Source organism: Mixophyes fleayi, chromosome 10 (genome assembly GCF_038048845.1).
Source record: "Mixophyes fleayi isolate aMixFle1 chromosome 10, aMixFle1.hap1, whole genome shotgun sequence".
In the NCBI taxonomy this organism is placed as follows: Eukaryota; Metazoa; Chordata; class Amphibia; order Anura; family Limnodynastidae; genus Mixophyes; species Mixophyes fleayi.
In genome coordinates, this window is record NC_134411.1 from 91,266,682 (window position 1) to 91,290,797 (window position 24,116).

General features: G+C 45.5%; 3 protein-coding genes across 5 annotated transcripts in view; 2 read left to right on the forward strand and 1 right to left on the reverse strand.

The window, feature by feature from the left end:
• PHLPP2 (PH domain and leucine rich repeat protein phosphatase 2) overlaps nucleotides 1–5,775 on the forward strand; it is a 22,942-nt gene extending 17,167 nt beyond the window's left edge. Inside the window, exon 19 of the mRNA XM_075189137.1 lies at nucleotides 128–5,775. Coding sequence (XP_075045238.1) covers nucleotides 128–1,240 — 1,113 coding nt within the window. The 3' untranslated portion in view covers nucleotides 1,241–5,775. The remainder of the gene's footprint in view (nucleotides 1–127) is intronic.
• On the reverse strand, nucleotides 5,722–15,053 carry MARVELD3 (MARVEL domain containing 3). Of its 3 annotated transcripts, none has more exons than XM_075189141.1 (4): nucleotides 14,910–15,037; nucleotides 12,050–12,722; nucleotides 10,622–10,725; nucleotides 5,722–7,780 (listed from the first exon to the last, which is right to left on the reverse strand). In XM_075189141.1, the coding sequence occupies exons 2-4, from the start codon at nucleotides 12,712–12,714 to the stop codon at nucleotides 7,209–7,211; spliced, it is 1,341 nt and encodes a 446-aa protein (XP_075045242.1). In that variant the 5' UTR covers nucleotides 12,715–12,722; nucleotides 14,910–15,037; the 3' UTR covers nucleotides 5,722–7,208. The 3 variants fall into 3 exon arrangements, with proteins under 3 accessions (XP_075045242.1, XP_075045241.1, XP_075045239.1); XM_075189140.1 differs by lacking the exon at nucleotides 5,722–7,780 and adding an exon at nucleotides 7,793–9,050 and having other exon boundaries at nucleotides 14,960–15,053; XM_075189138.1 differs by lacking the exon at nucleotides 5,722–7,780 and adding an exon at nucleotides 7,793–9,050 and having other exon boundaries at nucleotides 14,910–15,038.
• TINF2 (TERF1 interacting nuclear factor 2) overlaps nucleotides 15,010–24,116 on the forward strand; it is a 16,773-nt gene continuing 7,666 nt past the window's right edge. The window contains exons 1-4 of the mRNA XM_075187456.1: nucleotides 15,010–15,265; nucleotides 20,104–20,288; nucleotides 20,385–20,483; nucleotides 23,392–23,501. Coding sequence (XP_075043557.1) covers nucleotides 15,178–15,265; nucleotides 20,104–20,288; nucleotides 20,385–20,483; nucleotides 23,392–23,501 — 482 coding nt within the window. The 5' untranslated portion in view covers nucleotides 15,010–15,177. The remainder of the gene's footprint in view (nucleotides 15,266–20,103; nucleotides 20,289–20,384; nucleotides 20,484–23,391; nucleotides 23,502–24,116) is intronic.

Genomic DNA, 24,116 nt, shown 5'->3' on the forward strand with positions numbered 1-24,116 from the left:
ATGTGACTCATAATCGCATCCCTGCCCTTCAGCCAAGGATAATCCCTATTGATGATGCTGCTGTTACTGATCGGAATGAGTGGCTTGCAGCCTCATAGGTAACCATTGTGCTTTTTTGGTTTTGCAGGATAATAAGGTTAATGGTGTAACCTGTTGTACACGTATGCTGGGTTCCACATATCTCCACCCTTGGGTGCTTCCAGAGCCTCATATCACTACTTTACCACTTACTGTGCAGGATGAACTGATAATCCTGGGGAACAAAGGATTGTGGGAGTACGTATCGGTGGACGAAGCCGTGCACACCATTCGTCACCTGCCTGATCCACTGGCAGCTGCCAAGAAACTCTGCACTTTAGCGCAAAGCTATGGCTGCCAGGACAACGTCGCCGCCCTGGTGGTGTGTCTCAGTATTGGGGAGGATACCTGTACTTGTGAAATGCATACGCTGACGTTACCGAGTTCATCCGGATTAAGTACCACAGCTGCCACAAAAGAATCTCCCGGCTCGGTCACCCCGTCTTCCAGCAGTGGCATAGCCTCCGAGTTCAGCAGCGAGATGTCGGTGTCCGAGGTGAGCAGTGAAGTCGGCTCCACTGCCTCTGATGAACACGCCATGGCTGGGTTAGAAGGTGGCCTGGCCCTTAGGCCTGAGCGGAGGTGCAGCCTACATCCGGTCCCCTCGGCCAGCACCTTTCAGAGGCAGCCCTCTTGTGCAACTTTCTCCAGCAACCAGTCAGAAAATGGTCTGGACAGCGATGACGACCTTCAGGCTGAAGGCCTCGTTACTGGCAGCAGGGTAGAAGTGGAGGTGGACATACACTGTAGCAGGGAGCACTCCCCCGAACCACCTACCCTTAGCGCTTTTCAGGGCCTGGAGGAAGACTTTGGCGGGATTATGGTGCAGATGCTACAACAAAACACCGTGAACAACAACCCAACATCCAGCCAAGAGAGGGACGATCTGCCGTCCTCCTCATCTATATCATGTTTGTATAAGAAGAAACACTCCAATGGTTCGGTGGTGCCCCTGGAAGAAATTCTAAATCTCATCGAGGTCGCCTCTGAAGCTCCCAAGAAAAAATCCGGCTATTTCTGTGCACCTTCCCAGATGGATCTGGAAGATCAATTTGTAGTCCCTCCGCATTTGGAAAACGAGGTTAGAGAACAGTTGAATGAAATAGAATATGGAGCTGAGGATAGAACCAACGGCCACGAAGAGTTTGACACTGCTTTGTGACCTCATGGGGGGACCCTGGACCCCAGGGATTATGTCTTCTCATGCTCCCAAAATTGCACATTTTATAACGAGACACTGGCCAGCTGGTGTGTTCAATCTTCTTTATGAAAAGAGTTGTTGCTTTTTTTTTTTTTCTTCCTCTGAGCCAATGATAACAATCCCTCCTTTTTTACCAGTGATGAGTGGTCCATGAATTGGCCAATCGCAGCATACCTCTCAAACATTCTCCTTTTTAAAGCCAAATGTTTTGTTTTTATTTTATTTAATGAGTTTTAATTTCTGGTTGTTAAGCCAATGAACAAATGTGAATTTTATCCAAATATTTATATTTTTTAACCACTTGGTTCTACTGAAGGTACGACCCCCTTACCGATGGCTTGGTCCCTTTAAAGTCACATCAGAACATGGAGATTATAAATTCTAGCCTTGTCTCCTAGGTCTGTTTTGCTGAAGGAATATCCTCAATGTGAACCTGGCTCCTACAATGGTGTCACAGTCTGATTAACTGGTCTATCCTCTCCAGAAATGACAGTGGAAGGGGCCATCTTTCTTTAATAAGCACTCTAGAGATGTAGAAAGAAATTATGTATTTTTGGAGCAATTGTGATGTAATGCCCAGAAGTGCATGCTCCAGAAATGGACTTGCTTATTTGCTGCTATAGAGCTACCGAAATTTCTTTTTGTCCGTTTTATTGCTTCAGCGCGGCTGCTTTTATGGCTATTCACGCTCTGAGCTCGAAACCCATTTCCTACACTGATGACCCCAATAAGGGCAAAACAGTGTGTCTGTAGCTGGGATCTAAGCACTGGCCTTTGTCATCTTATCAGTACCCAGTTGGTAAGGCACAGACTTAAAAGTACCACCATGGAAATGGCTTATTTGTGTAATTAGCCCATTATAATTAATAAATTATAAAATCTTAATTTATGACCACACGGACACTTTGTGGTCAGTCATATATATGCTTTAAACATTAAATAGGTTTTCAACTTTAAGCATAAAATCTTGCTAAATCTTCTACTTTTCCAAGTATAGAAATTTGGTGGCGGTACCTTACCTGAAACCCTCACCATTCATTGTATTGAGCAGGGTCCCGACAAATACTTATAACTGGGACATCCTGCTTACAACATTTGGCGCAGGAAACGGACGTTCATGGCCAAAGTAAAGCAGCTCGTTCCCTTATTGTTATAAGCACTTTAAAGAGTAATGAAAAATACAAAATAATAATAAAGAGACTTCTGAGTACTTCAGCAGAGGCAACCTACAGGAAACAGACAAGGACTCATCTCTTTGTACATAGTCCTAGGACTCTAAGGATTTAAATACTAATTTTGATGTTTTTCTTAATTTGATTAGTTGATTGATATTGATGAACATCCGTTATACATGTAGGAGGTTTGGCTAAAGCGCAGGTATTGTTCAGGAACGAGAGATGGGTGGTATTATTGACTTTCTGGGAGAAACATGATGAAAGAATTCTATTGTATTTGTGGTAGAGAAACCTCATGAACACTTTCACTAACTATGGACCCAGATAGCAGTAATCCTGTTTTTATGACCAGTGGACTTGAGCCGATTTGTTGTTTTTTTTTATATGCACTGAACTCTGCTCTCTTCGTCCTGGTACCATGAACAAAACTCAGTTTGGTACAGGAACAAAAACTGTTTACTTCAACCAGTGGGTGCGGCAGGAGCCTGGTCCACCAATGATATTGCTACGACTTTGTCCTAGTTGCACTAAATGCTTTATACATTCAGCTGTCCGACGCTGCAGATCACGTTGCTTTGGGTATAACGTTACTCGTTGGTGTGTTAGTGTTTAATCCCAACTTCCCAGATCAACATTTGGTTGTGGATGAAAGGTGTAAAATGCATAATAAGTAAACCTGGCCAGGAAATGTATCGGAGAAGACCAGTCTAGACTCTAGTTGGGTGAACTGTATTTCCCATGTTCCTTTGCAATCTCAGGGCTGTCACGTCAAAGGCTGGCTATGCCCGTATAGGGGCAGTTTAACTAGACGGTTAATGTTACTTTTATTCTCAGCCCTTGTTACATCACAGGTTAATTTTTATGCCATCAAAACAATGTCTCCAGTGTTTGGGTCCTTTTCATGTTCAGCCACCAGGAAAGAGAAGTTGAAATAGTAAGTTTGCTCTTTGGTAATAGCGTACAAGAAAAACCCAGTGCAAATTATCCATCTGTAAGCTGCATCTTCCTTCGTTTAACAAACAGCCGTGCTGGGTGTACGAGTGGAGATCACAGGGACCTAAATCATCCCTTTTGCTGCTTCAGTCGATTTGTGGAAGACAGCAAGGACGTACAATGTACTCTCCTTGATAAAAGTTTATAAAACCGTCTGCACTTTTTAGCAACATCGTACACGTTTGCCCATAAATTTCCTGTTCTATTTTTGCACAGCTTTTCTTTTTAATATTATATATTTTCAATTAATTAGGAACTAGTGACATTGAGGTACTCTGTCTCAAGCCTCGTCAATGTCTTTGGTTCCTTATGACTTGACAGCCGGCCCTTTACCATATAGTTCTATTAGTACCGTATCCAGTACCATGCTTTACCACTCATTCATTATAAAAACATTGAAATGTAAATATCTTGGTTTTAGAAGGGGGCTACCCCTTACACTTGTGTGTTGTGGTAAGGTAGGCCGCGGGAGTTGGGGGGTTGTACATTAATGGCATTGGGGAAACGGTCATACTGGCCGGAAGATTGCAAACTAAAAATCTTGTGTTCATTTTTCCTGTGTTTTGTTCCCTTGGGTTGATCAGTCAGCAATAATTTATGGCTGCAATTGTACTCTCTCTTATTTGTGAAAGAGAATCTGCTGAAGGACGTCTATGCAAAGACCTGTATTAGTAGCGGTGACTGTGGATTTTTTTTAACTATATTAAAAAGACAAAAAAATTGCAAAATAAAATTTTACTGATAACTCTTAAATCCATTTTGGTAACTTTTGGGCAGGTCTTGCCTCTCTTACCTAGTGATTATTCACCTTCATTTATTATACTGTTCCTCTCATTTAATACCCCTCCTCTCCCCAAACACACCCTTCACTGGCAAAAAGGGATAGTTTTTTGGGGGGAGTTTTCATATACTAGTTTCTGTTCTCTTTACGTCTAGCCTGTGTTGACTATGCCCTACTCCCAAACTAAAATTATGTTCAGTATCGTCAGGCTAAACCTCCTCAGAGTCTCAACTGGCCAGAGATCAAGGAAATGATCAAACGAGATCAGCGTAAAGCTGCAGTTTTGTCCTCTGATCTGAGAGGAAATATCATACATGTCCTGGATCAAACCTAGTTCCATATACAATGGGATAGCCAATGTTTGACATAAATTCAATGTGTAACAAGTGCGGAAGAAGATTTGTAACAAGTGCGGAAGAAGATTTTTAAAGACATCTTGGACCTGGTGCAAGTTTTAATTAATGCAGTAAAAAATATGATTTCAGAGATGAGGACTCAATATTAAGCAAATCTGTTATATCGATTTCCGCACACTTCTACATGAAAAGCATAGAGAACTTTGAGACCTTGCTTTCTGTCAATGCATTGACAAAGATGGTTTTGCAATCTTGTGTGTTCCACATTTGATATCCACGGTACATTATAATTACACCATGTACCTTTTAGCATATCTTATTTTTCGAAATGCCCTTTTATCAATGCTTTTTTGTCTAAAATCACCCCCTCCACTATGGCTACCTTCTCCCATAAGGTCAAACGTACGTTCTCCTTAAAAACGCACCCTCTCCAATATGGTCACCCATGCTTCCTCTTCCAATGCCACCTTCTTTGACCAGGTGTTCTCTACTTTTACAGCTAGATGTATCTTTCCTTTTTTTGGCCATGTTGTTGTATCCAGGAGCATTGGGAGGTGATGCCATCCTTATACACCTGTACATCTGGCATTTCCTAAACTAAACCGCTCCTAGCAGTTTCTACACTTATTTTCAGAATCCCATTCAGTGGAGAGGTGCTTTAGAAGTGGCAAAATACTTCAGAAATCTACTGGAATTCCCCCGTCCGGACCTAGAAGCAGCACCCTCCCTCCAATTGTCTATCATTCTTCATCCTATTCTAAAAATATTGGATGTTGGCTGAATGACCGTGATTGAGGCAGTATAACACCTTAGGATGCCCTATTTTGCATGATACAGTGTTACCATATTTAGTTGCTTCTCAACAGTATAAATTAATGGCATATTGTTTGAAACCTATCTGTGGCTGAACCGTGACTTCAGCAATGCGCTGCGATCTGTTCAAATGCACGTTTTGTTCTGTAAATCCCACAGAAGGAATCGGGGTGCTTATGTTGAATTGGTATAGGAAACAAAGTAACAGGCGTGTATAGCATTTAAGGGGGGGGGGGGATATTTGTACCACGTACCTTAATCCAAACATGACAACTGTAACATTGGCCCCTGGAGAAAGCCAAAGAATTGAGATGCCTCTAAAGCTGTTATTTAAATATTTTATTTTAGCAAAAGCAATAAAGGTGTATACGTGTACAAGTTTGGTTTAAACATTCCTTGTTTTAGGCTTTGCTGGTCTAGAAGATATTCCTAATAGGTTTCACTTACATGTCATTATTATATCATCTCTCCCTACAACATGTGGTCATTAATCTACTGTGAGAATCTCTTAAATTATGTTTAAATTAAAACTAAACCGGATCTGTTTCCTGTCTCGTTATTGCTCCTAAATCTCATTCTGCCCTTGATTTGGTCAGCAAGATTTGAAATGTTAATGGGCTTAACGGAAAAAAGTTATTCTAAGTGAAAAGAAACTAAGGTTAAATACTGGAGTGATCCATTAAGTCAAATATATTTCAACAAGTGTGCCTTAATGATATATTTATACATTGATGTAGGCTATGTTTATAGCTCTTTTGACTGCTAAATATTATTTGTTAATCTAGATGCATCGCAGAGAAATGTCAGCGCACAAACTGGAGGTAGACATTTTGTGGGCGTATCCTATGTGTGTGAGAATGAAGCTTATTGGTTTACGAGGTGATCTTGCTGGGTCCTAGTGCCACCATTTAAAGGCACCATTCTGCATGGGAAAATATTGATTTAGCCCTTTGTAAAGTGACTAGTTCTCCGGTGCCTCAGCGAGGTGATTACTTCCTGTTGAATGGACAGGATGTGATCTCCTGAATATTGTTCATAAACTAGATACTCTCTTCTGTATAGATGATGGTGTAATACATAAGACTTGACTGTCTTTTGAAAACAGGGACCCATATGGTACAAGGACAAACACAGGATTTGTAGAGGGGAATTTCCACACCAAAACACCAGTGGGCGTGACCAGCATGCATGGGGGCGTGGCTATAATTTTAGGCAGTGCTTGGCTGCTCTCCAACTCTTCCTATCCCTATAATATACATGGGCAATGCTGAGTGCACTACTGTTAGGTGCACGCAGCTCTCTTTTCAAGCAGAGCTGTGTGAAGCGGGAGTAGGGTCCAGTCACCTCAATTATATAGTAACCCAGGCTTGGAGGGGGGGTTTCCAGACACTAGGAACCCCTCCTCAGTTTGCATATGTGGTAGAGATATGTATTTTAAAGCTGCTTCACGATGTGTGTGCGAGCAGGGCTTGTATATTCTATAGAACAGTGCTGTATAGTGCCAACAAAACTGCCTCAATGATTACTTTTTATAATCATTGAATTTGTTAATTCTTCTTAACAGATAGTTTTAAAAATGTAAACTTTATTCTAGGCAGTTTGCTATGTTCTCTGAAATGTCAAAATTCACGAAGGTGAACTATAAAAATACTGGATCTGTTCCGATAACTAAAAAAGTTATATAAGTGCATTAAAAAAATGATTGGCTTTAGTTCTTTTAAAAAGAGCTATACATAGCGAATGCTACAGTGTTAATTCAATCTACATTGAGCTGCTGCTGTTAGTACGGTTATGTTAATAATCAGTACAGGTCACTCTGGTAGAGCTCTCTTCTCTCTGTATACACGAGCCGCTAGCACAACACTGACGCTATACAGTATAATCAGTAATATAGCAAAGGTAGCCGCTCCTCCGTCCGTCCCGGCTAGGTCACAGTTCATCCAGGTCAGGCCGTTCCTGCGGTACAGTATCTCTCGCCTCTTGCATACGTCCGTGGAATTAATTTGAAGAGCGAAGTGTAGGAAGACCCCGACAGAGGCCCCGTAGGCCAACGCGGCCACCGAGCTAAAAGCCATCTCAAACAGGAGCCACCTTTCGGTCAGACGCGGCAGGCGCTTGGCTCCGGCAGCCAGCATGGCCAGCGTCAAGGTCCCCATCAGCAAACATACCGTCACGCCCCCGTATATCAAGGGAGATCGCAGCAGTGTGTACTCTTGGTCCAGCTGGCGCACTTGCTGCAGCTCCTGCCCCTCAAACGGGTAATAACCATCTCCAAAGCCACCGCTGGCCATGCCACCACTGAACCCAGAAAGGACAAAATAAGAGGAGATTATACAAATCAGAACCAGGGCGTTGAGGATCACCTCCAACATCTGCAGAATACCTGGGAGGGAGAGAGAGAGAGAAGGCTAAGAACCCGCTTACCACGTCCTACAGCAAGACGCCCCACGTTCTGGGTTGTGTACAAACATCTTGCTGGACACTAGCATAGAAAGGACCAATCAGAAGACTCCGACAGTTAAAGGTTCTGTTGACCTTTAACTGTCAGGGGCTCAGTTATGTGAAAGAGAGGGGTCAGGTTCAGCAGCAAATCGTGTGTAGAAGAGAAGATGATCAGTACAGGGGTAGAGACAGCAAAGTTAAAAGAAAACAAAGGGTTCTTAAAACACTACTACAGTTATCTGAACAAATCCTCAGTTGAGACTAAAGTCGCTAAGTTATTTTTTTTTTCTGCCACTCCTGAATTCCTGTGAGTGGTGTGGTGCTCGTACTACAACCACCGGGGGGAGGAACGTTCTCATTACAGCAACGGAACACTTTCATTTCATACAGATGTCTATTTGTCTTTAGAATTCTAAGCACTATGGAGTCCGTCTCATCAGGAAGTGACTTATAAAAATGGAAAACAAAATTATTCTTTTTATTTAATTTTATTTAACAAATACTTAAAAAGCATCTCGGCAATGTACAGCATGTCATTTTACATGTATTTACATACAATATGTAGTCGACATGATATTAAAAAAAATAATAATATACAGGCTAGAACTCGAGTGTGTTAACCGGCTTCTTTTTCGTGCGGCGGACAGTCCGGAAGCCCTTAATGGCCAGGAAAGCGCTCATGAAAAAGGCTATAATGGCCATGCACGCAAACAGCGCTGCGGCTATGTCGGCGCCGTGCAGAGCACAGCTGAAGCCCTGGTAACCTTTGCTGCTATACAAAGCCTCCCGGTCTTTGCACACTTGAGAATTATAAGCTTCCTGCAAATATTGAAAGTAGAAGTAAAGGCCTGGTGCGTAGCCCACCGCAATCCCAACATCCAGCGCACACTCCACCAGCAGCCACCAGGGCCACCGCCACGGCACGCGCAGCACCCCAAGGAGCACCAGCAGGCAGCTGAAAGCCATGAGGGCGCCCCCGAAGGCCATGGAGGCGGTGACGGTGGGGAGCTTCAACTGGTAAAACTGGACGTCCAGGGTCTGGGCCTTCTCTCCGTCCGCACCGCTAAAGCCACTGTAGGCCCCCCCAAACTGGTAATAGTAAATGCCTCCCAGGTTGGTTATCCCCGTGAACCCCCCAGTAGAGTTGTAGGACACAGAGCAGCAGATCAGGATGAGCATGTTGAGAAGAACTTCCACAAGCTGACAGCAGGCTGCAAAGACGGAAAGTGGACAAAAGCAGTTTAAATCGGGGCGAATTTAAATGAATGTCATAATAGCTCATGGCTCTTTTCCTCCTTCAAACAACTCGGCATGAAACATAATGGCGTTGGCAGACAGACATCCTTCATGATGAATTTAGTAGAATTGGTGATGTTCTAGAAACACGCATATAAATAGACAACATCGGCACTATGCTGCTTCCGGGAGACTAGGTATAATCTGCAGGTTTGATAAAGTGGAGATGTTGACTATAGCAACCAATCAGATTCTAGCTGTCATTTTGTAGAGTGCACTAAATAAATGACAGCTAGAATCTGATTGGTTGCTATAGGCAACATCTCCACTTTTTCAAACCTGCTCTTTAGTAAATCTTGCCCTAGATGTGGCCGGGTTTATAGAGCAATCTGCCTCCTCTTTCACAATCTAAAACAAGACTTCATGTACAAATACCACAGGCCCTTTAATAAGTCTCTTTCCTGTTTAAGGTACAAAGTTCTACAACAAGAAATCAAAGCGTTGTGAAACGTCACCTGACCCAGCACAGTCAGAAAGGAAACGGTGGAATTGTTTTACAAAGTCTATGACTGTGTGCGTGTTAAATGTCACATAAAACAGACGCGTGGAAGTTTCCCGGAACACACTGGAGGCGGCCATTTTATGGGTTGAACCAAATTTCATCCTATCATTTGACTAGGGGGCCAGGGTAACCCCACCTCTTAAACAAAGTTACCTGCACAACCATTTTAATAAATGTCCCATGTTATGTTTACTAGAGCCTGAGTTGTAAATACCGGACTAAATCTGCACGTGTCCTAGATCTTATTGTATATAAAAATTGCGAATGATCATTTCTCATGTTAATATGACCCTCCTTGTCTCTCCTACTCGCTTAACCTCTAGCGCCCGCCCAAGGATCACTCCTTGTCTTCAGCCTTCACCCTGAGTATACATCAAGATTAAAACTTAGCTATGTTTTATTTTTTCTTAACTTTGGATAGCAACTATTCTCTTATATTTTAAAATTAATTTCAGTTTATACCTCTGTCAAAAATTTAGCTCCCCCAAAAGCCTTGTGCCCTAGGGTAGAGCCTACTTAATAATCAAGCCCTGTTTATGGATTTTACTTTTGTTAGGGGAAAACAATGTGCATCTGACAGAACCTATAAACAGATCATTAGTAAAGTCATTGACAAGCCTTCGTTTCCTCCCTGGCGAGTGCCGGTATTATGTAACCCCACCTGAAGAACTGGAAAAACCACTTGTAATAAACCGGTTTCAATCCACAGTTCAGTTTCTGTGTTAGTAGCCAAACAGTAGTGTTATTCTGTGCCAGGACACCGACGGGATGGTAGGAGATATAGGATGCACATTTTTACCAGTAACACACAAGGGGCATTTCTGAAAAATGTGACAGATGTGGTTTAACTGGTGGAATCTGATTGGCCACTATGATATTCCATTGCTGAGCTACCTGTGCACACATTTCTATAAATATCATATTTTACTCTTTACTGAACCCCAAAACCCGATCATATCACACATTCAGATTCACGCTCCTTACCACGGCCAGTGCACAGGTATTTGCACTTGTGACAATCCAGGATTCCCCCCTCTGTCTCGTAATATTCCATGTCATTCATCTGGGCATCGCTGGGAGAAAACGGTCTATGGGCACAAAGTGATAAGGAACATTCAATAACTTGGACGTAAGCTGATTGGGGTACAGTGTACCCATCTCATGCACACAGTGGAGGCCAATGTTCATAAGAATGCAGATTTGTATCTAACAATGAACCGATGACATCACCGAGTTCTAATGATTTGATAGGCTGCATCCTCATGAGTATTATAGACGTCACCGGTTCCTAGTGAATGTTTTGCACACATGCTTACTTGTCCTCTTAGAGTATTTCAAGTTTTCTGCTCTACTTATTCTCATTCCTAGCTTAAATTAATCAGAGTGAGGGGGACATAGACAGTGTCGCTCTTCAGCGTTTGCTGTAGTCGAAGTGCATTTAGAATAGCGCCTTTCTGCAGAAGTGCAGCTTGGAGTTGCAGAATGCGTCCCTTTAAAAAACAGAGCATGTGACCTGACCTCCAGCACCTCAGGGGTGGAGCCAAAACCAAATCATATTGTTGGGGGCTGGTTAGAAACCGCCTACTTTGAAAGCCCCACTGACGTGTACAAACAATTGTTTAAAGGTAACTGCAGGAAGGATCTTGCAACTTATGGTTTTACCATATTTCCCTATAGAATGCTCATAAAATATAAATACATTTATTTCACTACACTACCAAAAAAAGTACAATCTGTGTCCAAAAACAATGTTCCCAGTGAAACTAGCACATATGCAAAATTCAAAAGTTAGCCGGAACATTAAGCATACTTGCCAACTCTCCCTGAATGTCAGGGAGACTCCCTGAAATAGGGGTGATCTCCCTCACTCCCTGAAGAGTCTGGTATTCTCCCTGATGCTGAGCCAGTACAAGACATGGTTGGCTTCGTAATCTGTGGCTTGATGACACAGTTCAGAAATTGTGTCCTATATCCATGTATTGATGCCTATGGAGGTGGCCATTTTCATGGAGACCAAGATTTAATCAAAGACTGACAAGTAAGACAACATGACTTCAGTAATGTAGACAGAAATGTAAAAGACACTTCAGTCTCTAGAGATTCATTAGCTGCTTTTCTTTAATGCATAGTTGCCTATTCTCCCAGAATGTCCAGGAGAATAGGCGTCATCTTAGCCCCGTCCCCTGCTGTAATTGGCCACAATTGGGACAATCGTTGAGGGGGCAGGACCAAAATGATGTGATTCGTCAAGCCCCGCCCCCGCCCACCTCTCCCGGGATCTCCCTGAAGCCAACGAGGAAAAGTTGGCAAGTATGACATTAAGGCAAATAAGGCATACAATATAGTGACCATTAAGGGGCTTGTCTTTTGAAAGCTGGCATGTTTTAGAATACTGATGGGCTTTGTACTCACCTCTCAGATGGGTAGTCCTGTTCTTGGTCCTTGCTGTATGCTGGGGGGCCCCGACGGTCCACGCTATGTAGATATCGTTCTTGTCTTTCTTTTTCATCAGACCGGCTCCGACTCCTCTCTTTCTGATAATCATCTCTCTCCCGATAATGGTCCCGATTCTTTTCTGGGCTATAACGGTCTCTTTCCTCATAGTGGTTCCGGCTCCTCTCTTTCTGATAATTGTCTCTCTCCCGATAATGGTCCCGATTCTTTTCTGGGTTATAACTGTCTCTTTCCTCGTGGCGGCTTCGGCTCTTCTCGGACTGATCCCTACTGCGCTCCCTATGTTCATGGTACTTATCTCTCTCTCTATACCCATCCCTACTCCTTTCCCGCTGGTTCCTACTTTGTTCCTTCTCCTCATAGTGTCTGTCTCTGTCCTGATTTTGGCTGCGACTCCTGTCTTCATGGTGTCTACTTTGGGTCCTCTCTTCCCGGTAGTCTTCTCTATCTTGAGGCCGGTTCCGGCTGCGTTCATGTCTGCTCTCAGTCCTATCGCTGTTATATCCATCCTGTGTTCCGGGATTACCGTCACGTGTACCGCTATGGCCACTTCTCTTCTCGTATCTGTGTTTTCTGGGTGCGCGGTTCTCCCCATCACTTGGATAGGGTCCTGTATCTACCATGGTCAGACCTGCAAAACAGGAGAACCCTCATAAGACATTAAACAAGCAGCCTATGAAATGCTTGATAATTATTACTTTATTGTTTTGTATGTCAGATAATGTAATCCTATGTTGTACCCTTTTATAAAAAAAAATAACATATACTGGAAGTAAAAGTGTACCTACCAAATCTATGTAAAATATACATGTAGCCAGGTTCTCCCTACCATAAGGGCGAGCACTCGCAATTGCCAATTTTCCCCAGTTAAGTAAACGTGTCATTGTCATCATCACCATGTATTTATATAGCGCCACTGATTCCGTAGCGCTGTACAGAGAACTCACTCACATCAGTCCCTGCCCCATTGGAGCTTACAGTCTAAATTCCCTAACATACACACACACACAGACAGACAGACAAACAGAGACTAGGTTCAATTTTGATAGCAGCCAATTAACCTACCAGTAGGTTTTTGGAGTTTGGGAGGAAACCGGAGCACCCGGAGGAAACCCACGCAAACACGGGGACAACATACAAACTCTGCACAGATAAGGCAATGGTCAGGAATTGAACTCATGACCCCAACGCTGTGAGGCAGAAGTGGTAACCACTGAGGCACCGTGCTGCCCATGTCAGTTCTAGGCATCAGGAGTAAGGGGAGCTACTGCTACATACACATTATCCCATAGAAAAATAAAAAAAAGGGACTACCTTACCTATATCAGGAAAGATGGTCATGTGATGGTGATGTCATTAGTTCCTAATAAATTATTTGGCTGCATTTTCATGAATATCAGTCCGTCCATTTAAACTGCTGTCTCCACTTAATACAGCACCTTTGCCAGCTTTAATAACAGAGTTGCATAATGTCTAAGAGCGTATTAAATCTAAAATCAGGGTGAGCTTATATTATATTTTTTTTAAAAAACATAAATGTAAAAGTTATCTTATTATCAGCGAAAATAAGATATTTCATATTGTACGTTCAAGTGAACGCGCTTGTGTCCCCAAGTGACTCTCCGTAGATTCCTGTTCATACGCACAGACTTAGGTCCAATGTCTACAGGGACATCGAATAAATCTGGAGGTCATTGTGCAGCTATTTTTAAAATGTATTTACAACTCTCAAATAAATCTACTTAAACTGTAAAAACTGAAATTATTATATTAGAAACTAGCGGCAGACGCTGGGAACCTGTCTGATTGGGTGGAACACCGGACCCAAAATAAGTAATATATTAGATTAATGTTTAATTTCCTGAACTTCATGCAAAATTAACTTTTCAGCTGTGGGTGGAGTTATGGTTGAACGGGAAAGTCCATATGAAGTGGTCGCCGAGATCCGAAGAACCTACTCAAGCTTGGGAGGATTTAGCTATAGGCTGCTTTTCTGAGCAATGCTATCCATAGTCGCAGTAGTAAAATACTACTACAATAAGATGTTTTGACATTTGATATGATGTTGTCCTAGTAATAATTCACTTGTCTGAAAGTTTCCTAACATACAAACAGCAAGGCCCACACTCGCAATAGCTGCTCATCAGTCTGGACAAATGATTCAATATGGTTCCGCACCAATTTGCATTCCATACCCATTTGCACTTGTAAGGAGACATAACCTTTAATTTAGTAAATTGAAATAAGAGATGATTATGATACATTATTGATGTATTAATCTATTTACAGAACACCCAAAAAAAATTCAGCAGCGCTACTCATAAAAAAGTTAAGACCACAAACCATGCAGAAGCAAATATAGGGCCCTCAGGACCAAGGCTTTATAATTTTGACTTTCCAAACTGAGATTACTTGGAAAAGCCATTTCACAACCGATGCCCTTCGCTAACTGTGCAATTTGGGAACCAAGAATCAACATTTTCAAAAACTCACTAGTACTTTACACTGAAAAATACCTGTATGTTATAATTAAAAATTATGGCAAAAGAAGCATTCAGGGCAATAAAGTCCCAGGAATTGGAAATAATTAGTTTACATGACTTTTTAAACTCAACCAATGGTCTGCTGACATCATAGAGGTTAGTAATAAAAAAAAATATTTCTAAGTAACTGTATCCATGCACCAAAAATCAGCTGTGCCCATGCTTGGCACATGTCGCCCCCCTGTGAGGTCTCTGCTGTAATATCTTAAGTACACGTATAACCTTGTGAGCTTTCATTTCACTTTTTGCAAATACTCTTTTATTTCTCTACTCACCTGAATTGTCTTTTATCGTCTGCGCCAGGAACAAAACAACCGAAACTCACCTGAGAGCGCGTCCCCGGGACCATGACACACCTGAGAACGCGCGCCGCCGCCGCTTGAAGAGCAAGAGAGAGCGCCGCCGACGGCTGGAACGCAATAGAGTGCGCGCTGCCGACGGATGGAACGCAATAGAATGCGCGCCGCCGACGGCTGGAACGCAAGAGAACGCGCATCGCAGACGTTGACTATACACACTGAAAAGTGATTGGTTGGGCACCGGATGCAGAGCTGTGATTGGACGCTTCCTGGAGATCAGTCTGGACATGTATGTGATGTGGAGATGAGCGAGCACACGTCTAGAAATACAAGTAATTACTAGCGGTTTGCGGGGTTCTGCAGGCGCTGTGCACGGTCCCTATGTGGGGTGTATGTGCTGTGTACTGAGGATATAAGCTGCGGGTGTTATACACAGAATAAAGGTGCTGCGTATGAAGTGTTAATTGGAGACACTGAAGTGTATTGTTAACGTGTATAGGTTTGTCTAGTGGTTGCTGCCGGTGCCTAAAATGGGTGGGGGTAGAGTGGTACATGCTGGTGTCCTGCAGAATGAGGGGGGGGAGGGTAGAGTGGTACATGCTGGTGTCCTGCAGAATGGGGGGGGGGGGGTAGTGTGGTACATGCTGGTGTCCTGCAGAATGGGGGGGTAGAGGTATGTGCTGGTGTCCTGCAGAATGGGGTATAGAGCGGTATGTGCTGGTGTCCTGCAGAATGGGGGGGGGGGGGGGTAGAGGTATGTGCTGGTGTCCTGCAGAATGGGGGGGTAGAGGTATGTGCTGGTGTCCTGCAGAATGGGGGGTAGAGGTATGTGCTGGTGTCCTGCAGAATGGGGGGGTAGAGGTATGTGCTGGTGTCCTGCAGAATGGGGGGTAGAGTGGTATGTGCTGGTGTCCTGCAGAATGGGGGGTAGAGTGGTATGTGCTGGTGTCCTGCAGAATGGGGGGTAGAGCGGTATGTGACGTCCTGCAGAATGGCGGGTAGAGTGGTATGTGCTGGTGTCCTGCAGAATGGGGGGTAGAGTGGTATGTGCTGGTGTCCTGTAGAATGGGGGGGGGGGGGAGTTAGAGTGGTACATGCTGGTGTCCTGCAGAATGGGGGGGGGTAGAGTGGTACATGCTGGTGTCCTGCAGAATGGGGGGGGGGAGGGTAGAGTGGTACATGCTGGTGTCCTGCAGAATGGGGGGGGGGGGAGGGTAGAGTGGTACATGCTGGTGTCCTGCAGAATGGGGGGGGGGGGAGGGTAGAGTGGTACATGCTGGTGTCCTGCAGAATGGGGGGGGGGGGGGGTAGAGTGGTACATGCTGGTGTCCTGCAGAATGGGGGGGGGGGTAGAGTGGTACATGCTGGTGTCCTGCAGAATGGGGGGGGGTAGAGTGGTACATGCTGGTGTCCTGCAGAATGGGGGGGGGTAGAGTGGTACATGCTGGTGTCCTGCAGAATGGGGGGGTAGAGGTATGTGCTGGTGTCCTGCAGAATGGGGGGTAGAGGTATGTGCTGGTGTCCTGCAGAATGGGGGGTAGAGGTATGTGCTGGTGTCCTGCAGAATGGGGGGTAGAGTGGTATGTGCTTGGTGTCCTGCAGAATGGGGGGTAGAGTGGTATGTGCTGGTGTCCTGCAGAATGGGGGGTAGAGCGGTATGTGACGTCCTGCAGAATGGCGGGTAGAGTGGTATGTGCTGGTGTCCTGCAGAATGGGGGGTAGAGTGGTATGTGCTGGTGTCCTGTAGAATGGGGGGGGGGGGGAGTTAGAGTGGTACATGCTGGTGTCCTGCAGAATGGGGGGGGGTAGAGTGGTACATGCTGGTGTCCTGCAGAATGGGGGGGGGGAGGGTAGAGTGGTACATGCTGGTGTCCTGCAGAATGGGGGGGGGGGGAGGGTAGAGTGGTACATGCTGGTGTCCTGCAGAATGGGGGGGGGGGGGAGGGTAGAGTGGTACATGCTGGTGTCCTGCAGAATGGGGGGGGGGGGGGGTAGAGTGGTACATGCTGGTGTCCTGCAGAATGGGGGGGGGGGTAGAGTGGTACATGCTGGTGTCCTGCAGAATGGGGGGGGGTAGAGTGGTACATGCTGGTGTCCTGCAGAATGGGGGAGGGGGGTAGAGTGGTACATGCTGGTGTCCTGCAGAATGGGGGGTATAGAGCGGTATGTGCTGGTGCCCTGCAGAATGGGGGGGTAGAGGTATGTGCTGGTGTCCTGCAGAATGGGGGGTAGAGGTATGTGCTGGTGTCCTGCAGAATGGGGGGTAGAGAGGTATGTGCTGGTGTCCTGCAGAATGGGGGATAGAGTGGTACATGCTGGTGTCCTGCAGAATGGGGGGGGGTAGAGTGGTACATGCTGGTGTCCTGCAGAATGGGGGGGGGGGGTAGAGTGGTACATGCTGGTGTCCTGCAGAATGGGGGGGTATAGAGCGGTATGTGCTGGTGTCCTGCAGAATGGGGGTATAGAGCGGTATGTGCTGGTGTCCTGCAGAATGGGGGGGTAGAGGTATGTTGCTGGTGTCCTGCAGAATGGGGGGTAGAGGTATGTGCTGGTGTCCTGCAGAATGGGGGGTTAGAGAGGTATGTGCTGGTGTCCTGCAGAATGGGGGGTAGAGTGGTATGTGCTGGTGTCCTGCAGAATGGGGGGTAGAGTGGTATGTGCTGGTGTCCTGCAGAATGGGGGGGTAGAGTGGTATGTGCTGGTGTCCTGCAGAATGGGGGGTAGAGTAGTATGTGCTGGTGTCCTGCAGAATGGGGGGGTATAGAGCGGTATGTGCTGGTGTCCTGCAGAATGGGGGGTAGAGTAGTATGTGCTGGTGTCCTGCAGAATGGGGGGGTATAGAGTGGTATGTGCTGGTGTCCTGCAGAATGGGGGGTAGAGGGGTATGTGCTGGTGTCCTGCAGAATGGGGGGTAGAGTGGTACGTGCTGGTGTCCTGCAGAATGGGGGGTAGAGTGGTACGTGCTGGTGTCCTGCAGAATGGGGGGGTAGAGTGGTACGTGCTGGTGTCCTGCAGAATGGGGGGTAGAGTGGTACGTGCTGGTGTCCTGCAGAATGGGGGGTAGAGTGGTACGTGCTGGTGTCCTGCAGAATGGGGGGTAGAGTGGTACGTGCTGGTGTCCTGCAGAATGGGGGGTAGAGTGGTACGTGCTGGTGTCCTGCAGAATGGGGGGTAGAGGTATGTGCTGGTGTCCTGCAGAATGGGGGGTAGAGTGGTACGTGCTGGTGTCCAGCAGAATGGGGGTAGAGTGGTACGTGCTGGTGTCCTGCAGAATGGGGGGGTATAGAGCGGTATGTGCTGGTGTCCTGCAGAATGGGGGGTAGAGCGGTATGTGCTGGTGACCTGCAGAATGGGGGGTAGGGGGGTATGTGCTGGCATCCTGCAGAATGGGGGGTAGAGCGGTATGTGACGTCCTGCAGAATGGGGGGTAGAGGGGTATGTGACGTCCTGCAGAATGGGGGGTAGAGGGGTATGTACTGGTGACCTGCAGAATGGGGGGTAGAGCGGTATGTGACGTCCTGCAGAATGGGGGGTAGAGGGGTATGTACTGGTGTCCTGCAGAATGGGGGGTAGAGGGGTATGTACTGGTGACCTGCAGAATGGGGGGGTAGAGCGGTATGTGACGTCCTGCAGGAATGGGGGGTAGAGCGGTATGTGACGTCCTGCAGAATGGGGGGTAGAGGGGTATGTACTGGTGTCCTGCAGAATGGGGGGTAGAGTGGTATGTGCTGGTGTCCTGCAGAATGGGGGGGTAGAGCGGTATGTGACGTCCTGCAGAATGGGGGGGTAGAGAGGTATGTGCTGGTGTCCTGCAGAATGGGGGGTAGAGCGGTATGTGACGTCCTGCAGAATGGGGGGTAGAGCGGTATGTGACGTCCTGCAGAATGGGGGGTAGAGAGGTATGTACTGGTGTCCTGCAGAATGGGGGGTAGAGAGGTATGTGCTGGCGTCCTGCAGAATGGGGGGTAGAGAGGTATGTGCTGGTGTCCTGCAGAATGGGGGGTAGAGCGGTATGTGACGTCCTGCAGAATGGGGGGTAGAGAGGTATGTGCTGGTGTCCTGCAGAATGGGGGGTAGAGCGGTATGTGACGTCCTGCAGAATGGGGGGTAGAGCGGTATGTGACGTCCTGCAGAATGGGGGGTAGAGAGGTATGTGCTGGCGTCCTGCAGAATGGGGGGTAGAGCGGTATGTGACGTCCTGCAGAATGGGGGGTAGAGCGGTATGTGCTGGTGTCCTGCAGAATGGGGGGTAGAGCGGTATGTGACGGTGTCCTGCAGAATGGGGGGTAGAGCGGTATGTGACGGTGTCCTGCAGAATGGGGGGTAGAGCGGTATGTGCTGGTGACCTGCAGAATGGGGGGTAGAGCGGTATGTGACGGTGACCTGCAGAATGGGGGGTAGAGCGGTATGTGCTGGTGACCTGCAGAATGGGGGGTAAGGGGGTTAGAGAGGTATGTGCTGGTGTCCGGCATATGTCAATCTTTTTACAGAGCTGTCTCCTGATTCTCACTGAGCACATTGGATCGTGGGGGATGTAGTTTGTCTATCAGGCACTGATGCTGCCTTTTTCTTTTAACCTTTTCTTTCACCGGTCCACATATTGCCAGAAGTCAAGGTCTGCCACTAATACCGTTAATACGGTAATCTCTCGCTGGATAATAACGGTAATCCTGAGCGGACCGCGGGATTTTCGGCAATTCCGCGGACAATTGAATTGAATATGCCCCTATTGTGTTTTCAAATATCTCAGACAAAATCATGTGACTGAATACAAAAGACAACTGTTGAAAATAATAATAATAATAAGTTTCGGTAGGACAAACGATAATCTCCCTTTAAGATTGCACCTTCCCTGCCAAATAATTTCGTTCAAAAAACTGCATTTGCACTTCTTCTGATCGCGCCACCACTGCAGAGATCTAAGCCAACATTAAAATGATACACTGCAGCAGGAAATCTTTCAACAAATAATAATCCATTTTTTCTCTATTGGACAATTCATCCAATATAGGAGTCTTTTAGGATCTGTAATATTTACACTCACCTTGGATATGTATTATATTTCCTCCACTTAGTGGACAGCAGGAGTATCGTCAGCTTTATATTACTTGTAGCTGTTTTAGTAAACTGTCTTGTTGTCATTTTTTTTCTTTGTCTTCTGATCTCTTAGGCTCCTGTGTGGACCTTGAATCAACTCTTCCTGTGGTGACCAAGGCCATTTGGATTGTGCTGAAGAAGAGGGATTTTCCGAACTTTGGGAGAGTTCTAGACTTCTTAGAATTAACCCATGAACAGGTTCCAGGTCTACTCTGCTACAGGCACCATGCCAAACTCAGCATCGGTCTTAGAGGAAAGGTGGGATGTGTGGTGATGTTTGCTCCTGAGAACATTGACCGTTGTTTTTGCGCCTCCGGTAGGGTTAAGCCAACTCACGGTGTCTGATTTCCGCAGATGGTGCTCCACATGATCGAAGAGAAGAAGCCTCTGTTGGAAATTCTGAAAGCATTAGACTATCATTTCCCTCCGGTCTTTTCAGATGACTCCACTGCAGTAAGAATTGTCGTATTTGTATTGTCTGCATAATATAAGATATTTTTTGCCTGATGACTCTCTAGGAGCTACCGGCCTTGTGGCTAGTTCTTAGTGAATTGATTGCCTGTATTTTCATAAATATTGAGATTCAGCTAACAAAAATGGCTGCCTCCACTCTGGATTGGTACGTTTAAAATCTTCACTTCCTACATATTTAAGTGTCATGATTTTATTCCTAGAGAGTTAGTGAAGCTTAAAAAAGAATCGATAAAAGTCCCATCAATGTGATCCAGAGAAAGGTGGAACAAACCCCCCCCCCCCCAGTTCCCTGGATCAATCACTTAAGTTACATTAAACCTACCATCACCGGCTTACGTGGTAGGGAAACGTATAAACTGCCCTTACAGTAAAGATCCCTTTCCTGCAGTTACAATGTTCCTTGTATTCTCTACTGACACAGCATATGTATCGGACTGCAGGTAGCTCAGTGATACCCAAAGCTGAACGTTACGTTGTGGTTGACGTCCATCAGTTGAGGGGTATTGTAGGGGAGAGTGGTGTCCACGGACATTCTCTATCACCTAATAGGTGACGTCAGAATTTGTGGCTCCGTGTTATGTAACCTCATTATAAAGTAACTGAATTGCTTTTTAAAACCCTTTGCTCTAGTGAAATCATCATTCCATGAAACTTGCTGGGATTTCATTTTCCTGATTGTAATTTTGTGTTGAATTTACCAGATCCTCTAATTACTTGAGGACATATATGTCCAACCAAGCTAAGTAGGGGGACCGTGCAGCTTAAATGCAATCAGTGAACAAAATGCTTTTGAATGGGTCATCCTGGAACCTTATTATGATAATACATTTACCAGTAGGTGGCGCCAGTGCTCTACATTCAGGTGAAATTGTTTTTTTTGTTCATGCTATTGAATGATACGTATAAATCTGACATGTACTGTAGGGTTTTAGTACAGTGATGGGTAACCTGCTAAACTTCTTAGGCCGTATGGTGCGGCTCTCTAACCTTCAAATGAGCTGAACATTACTCTTAATATTGGTAATAAGAGAAAACAATACATTTCAGTAAACAAATATACACCTATCTGTGATGACATTCAGCAGAAAGAAAGAAGTAATAATACCACTGTATAGGTCACTGGTACGGCCTCATCTAGAATACTGTGTTCAGTTCTGGAGGCCATATCTCCAGAAGGATATAAATACATTACAGACTGTACAAAAAGGACAACTATAATGGTGCATGGCCTACAGCACAAAACTTACCCGGAAAGACTAAAAGATCTTAATATGTATAGTTTGTAGCAGAGAAGGGAACGGGGGACACGATAGAAACTTTCAAATATATGCAGGGTTATAACAAGGTGCAGGAGGGAAACATTCTACAAAGGAAGAGAAGTATTAGAACACGAGGACATGTACTGACACTGGGAGGAAGAGAAGTATTAGAACACGGGGACATGTACTGACACTGGAGGGAAGAGAAGTATTAGAACACGAGGACATGTACTGACACTGGAGGTAAGAGAAGTATTAGAACACGAGGACATGCACTGACACTGGAGGGAAGAGATGTATTAGAACACGAGGACATGCACTGACACTGGGGGGAAGAGAAGTATTAGAACACGAGGACATGTACTGACACTGGGGGGAAGAGAAGTATTAGAACACGAGGACATGTACTGACACTGGAGGGAAGAGAAGTATTCGAACACGAGGACATGTACTGACACTGGGGGGAAGAGAAGTATTAGAACACGAGGACATGTACTGACACTGGAGGGAAGAGAAGTATTAGAACACGAGGACATGTACTGACACTGGGAGGAAGAGAAGTATTAGAACACGGGGACATGTACTGACACTGGAGGGAAGAGAAGTATTAGAACACGAGGACATGTACTGACACTGGAGGTAAGAGAAGTATTAGAACACGAGGACATGCACTGACACTGGAGGGAAGAGATGTATTAGAACACGAGGACATGCACTGACACTGGGGGGAAGAGAAGTATTAGAACACGAGGACATGTACTGACACTGGGGGGAAGAGAAGTATTAGAACACGAGGACATGCACTGACACTGGAGGGAAGAGAAGTATTAGAACACGAGGACATGTACTGACACTGGGGGGAAGAGAAGTATTAGAACACGAGGACATGCACTGACACTGGAGGGAAGAGAAGTATTAGAACACGAGGACATGTACTGACACTGGAGGGAAGAGAAGTATTAGAACACGAGGACATGTACTGACACTGGGGGGAAGAGAAGTATTAGAACACGAGGACATGTACTGACACTGGGGGGGGAAGAGAAGTATTAGAACACGAGGACATGTACTGAGACTGGAGGGAAGAGAAGTATTAGAACACGAGGACATGTACTGACACTGGGGGGGAGGAGAAGTATTAGAACACGAGGACATGTACTGACACTGGGGGAAGTAGGTTCAGAGGAAATGTGAGGATAAAACTACTTCACAGAAAGGGTAGTGGATAAATGGAATAGCCTCCCATCAGAGGTGGTAGAGACTAATACAGTAGAGCAGTTTAAAACATGCCTGGGATAGACATAAGGATATCCTTACAAAGGATCAAATAGAGTTGGAGGTTACTATGGGCTAGAAAATGGGCAGCCCCCACCCCATCTCCCTTGTGTCACCCCCGCCCCCTTCCACACACACACACACCTCCCTTATCTCACCCCCTGTACACACACATCCCCTTCTCTCACACACGCCTCCCTTATCTTACCAGTGACCATCGGCCAAAGTCAGGTCATTCTGTACACTGTGCTGGTACACTATGGCCTCCGTATTTATTGTTTTACATCTATTTTTATGTACAAACAAATGCCCACATTTACTTACATTTGTGTTCTTCCTGTCTCACACTTCAGTCCCGCCGTGATCTGTGCAGATTGCGACAGGCTAAGATTCACTTTCGGAAGTTGGTCCTTCGAATGATCCGCGATGAGAAATTTCGTCAGCATTACGTGGCGGTAAGATGAAGACATCTCTCTGCTCTGTAGATTTACCGTCCCGTCCCGTCCCCCCCCCCCCCCCCAACCATTGCACGGATTAAACCCGGCGTTCTTCAGCCCATAGCAGAGTTAACGTTACTCAAAATGAACCTATTTCCAGAAGCGGTCATGGAGCTTTAACTCTCCCCCAGCCGCTACTAAGCGCAAGAAGGGCTAACACACAGGATGGAGGCCGGAGCTGGAGGTCTTGGCTTCACCCCTTCTCATCTTGTATATATTGGTTGCTGAATTCTCTTTTCTACTGTGACCTGGGGGTATATTTACTAAACTGTGGGTTGCAAAGAGTGGAGATGTTGCCTATAGCAACCAATCAGGTTCTAGCTATCATTTATTTAGTACATTCTACAAAATGACAGCTAGAATCTGATTGGTTGCTAGTAGGCAACATCTCCACTTTTTTAAACCCACAGTTTAGTAAATATATCCCCTAATCTTTTATGTACACCAGGAGCATGCAGGGACCTACGGAACCTGGGTTAACTTACGATATTCCAAAACTGAATCTTGGAGCCTGCAGCACTGAGCCTCCTCCTGTGTATGTCAGGGCACCAAGCGCTTATTACTGGTTGGGCGGGGATGTA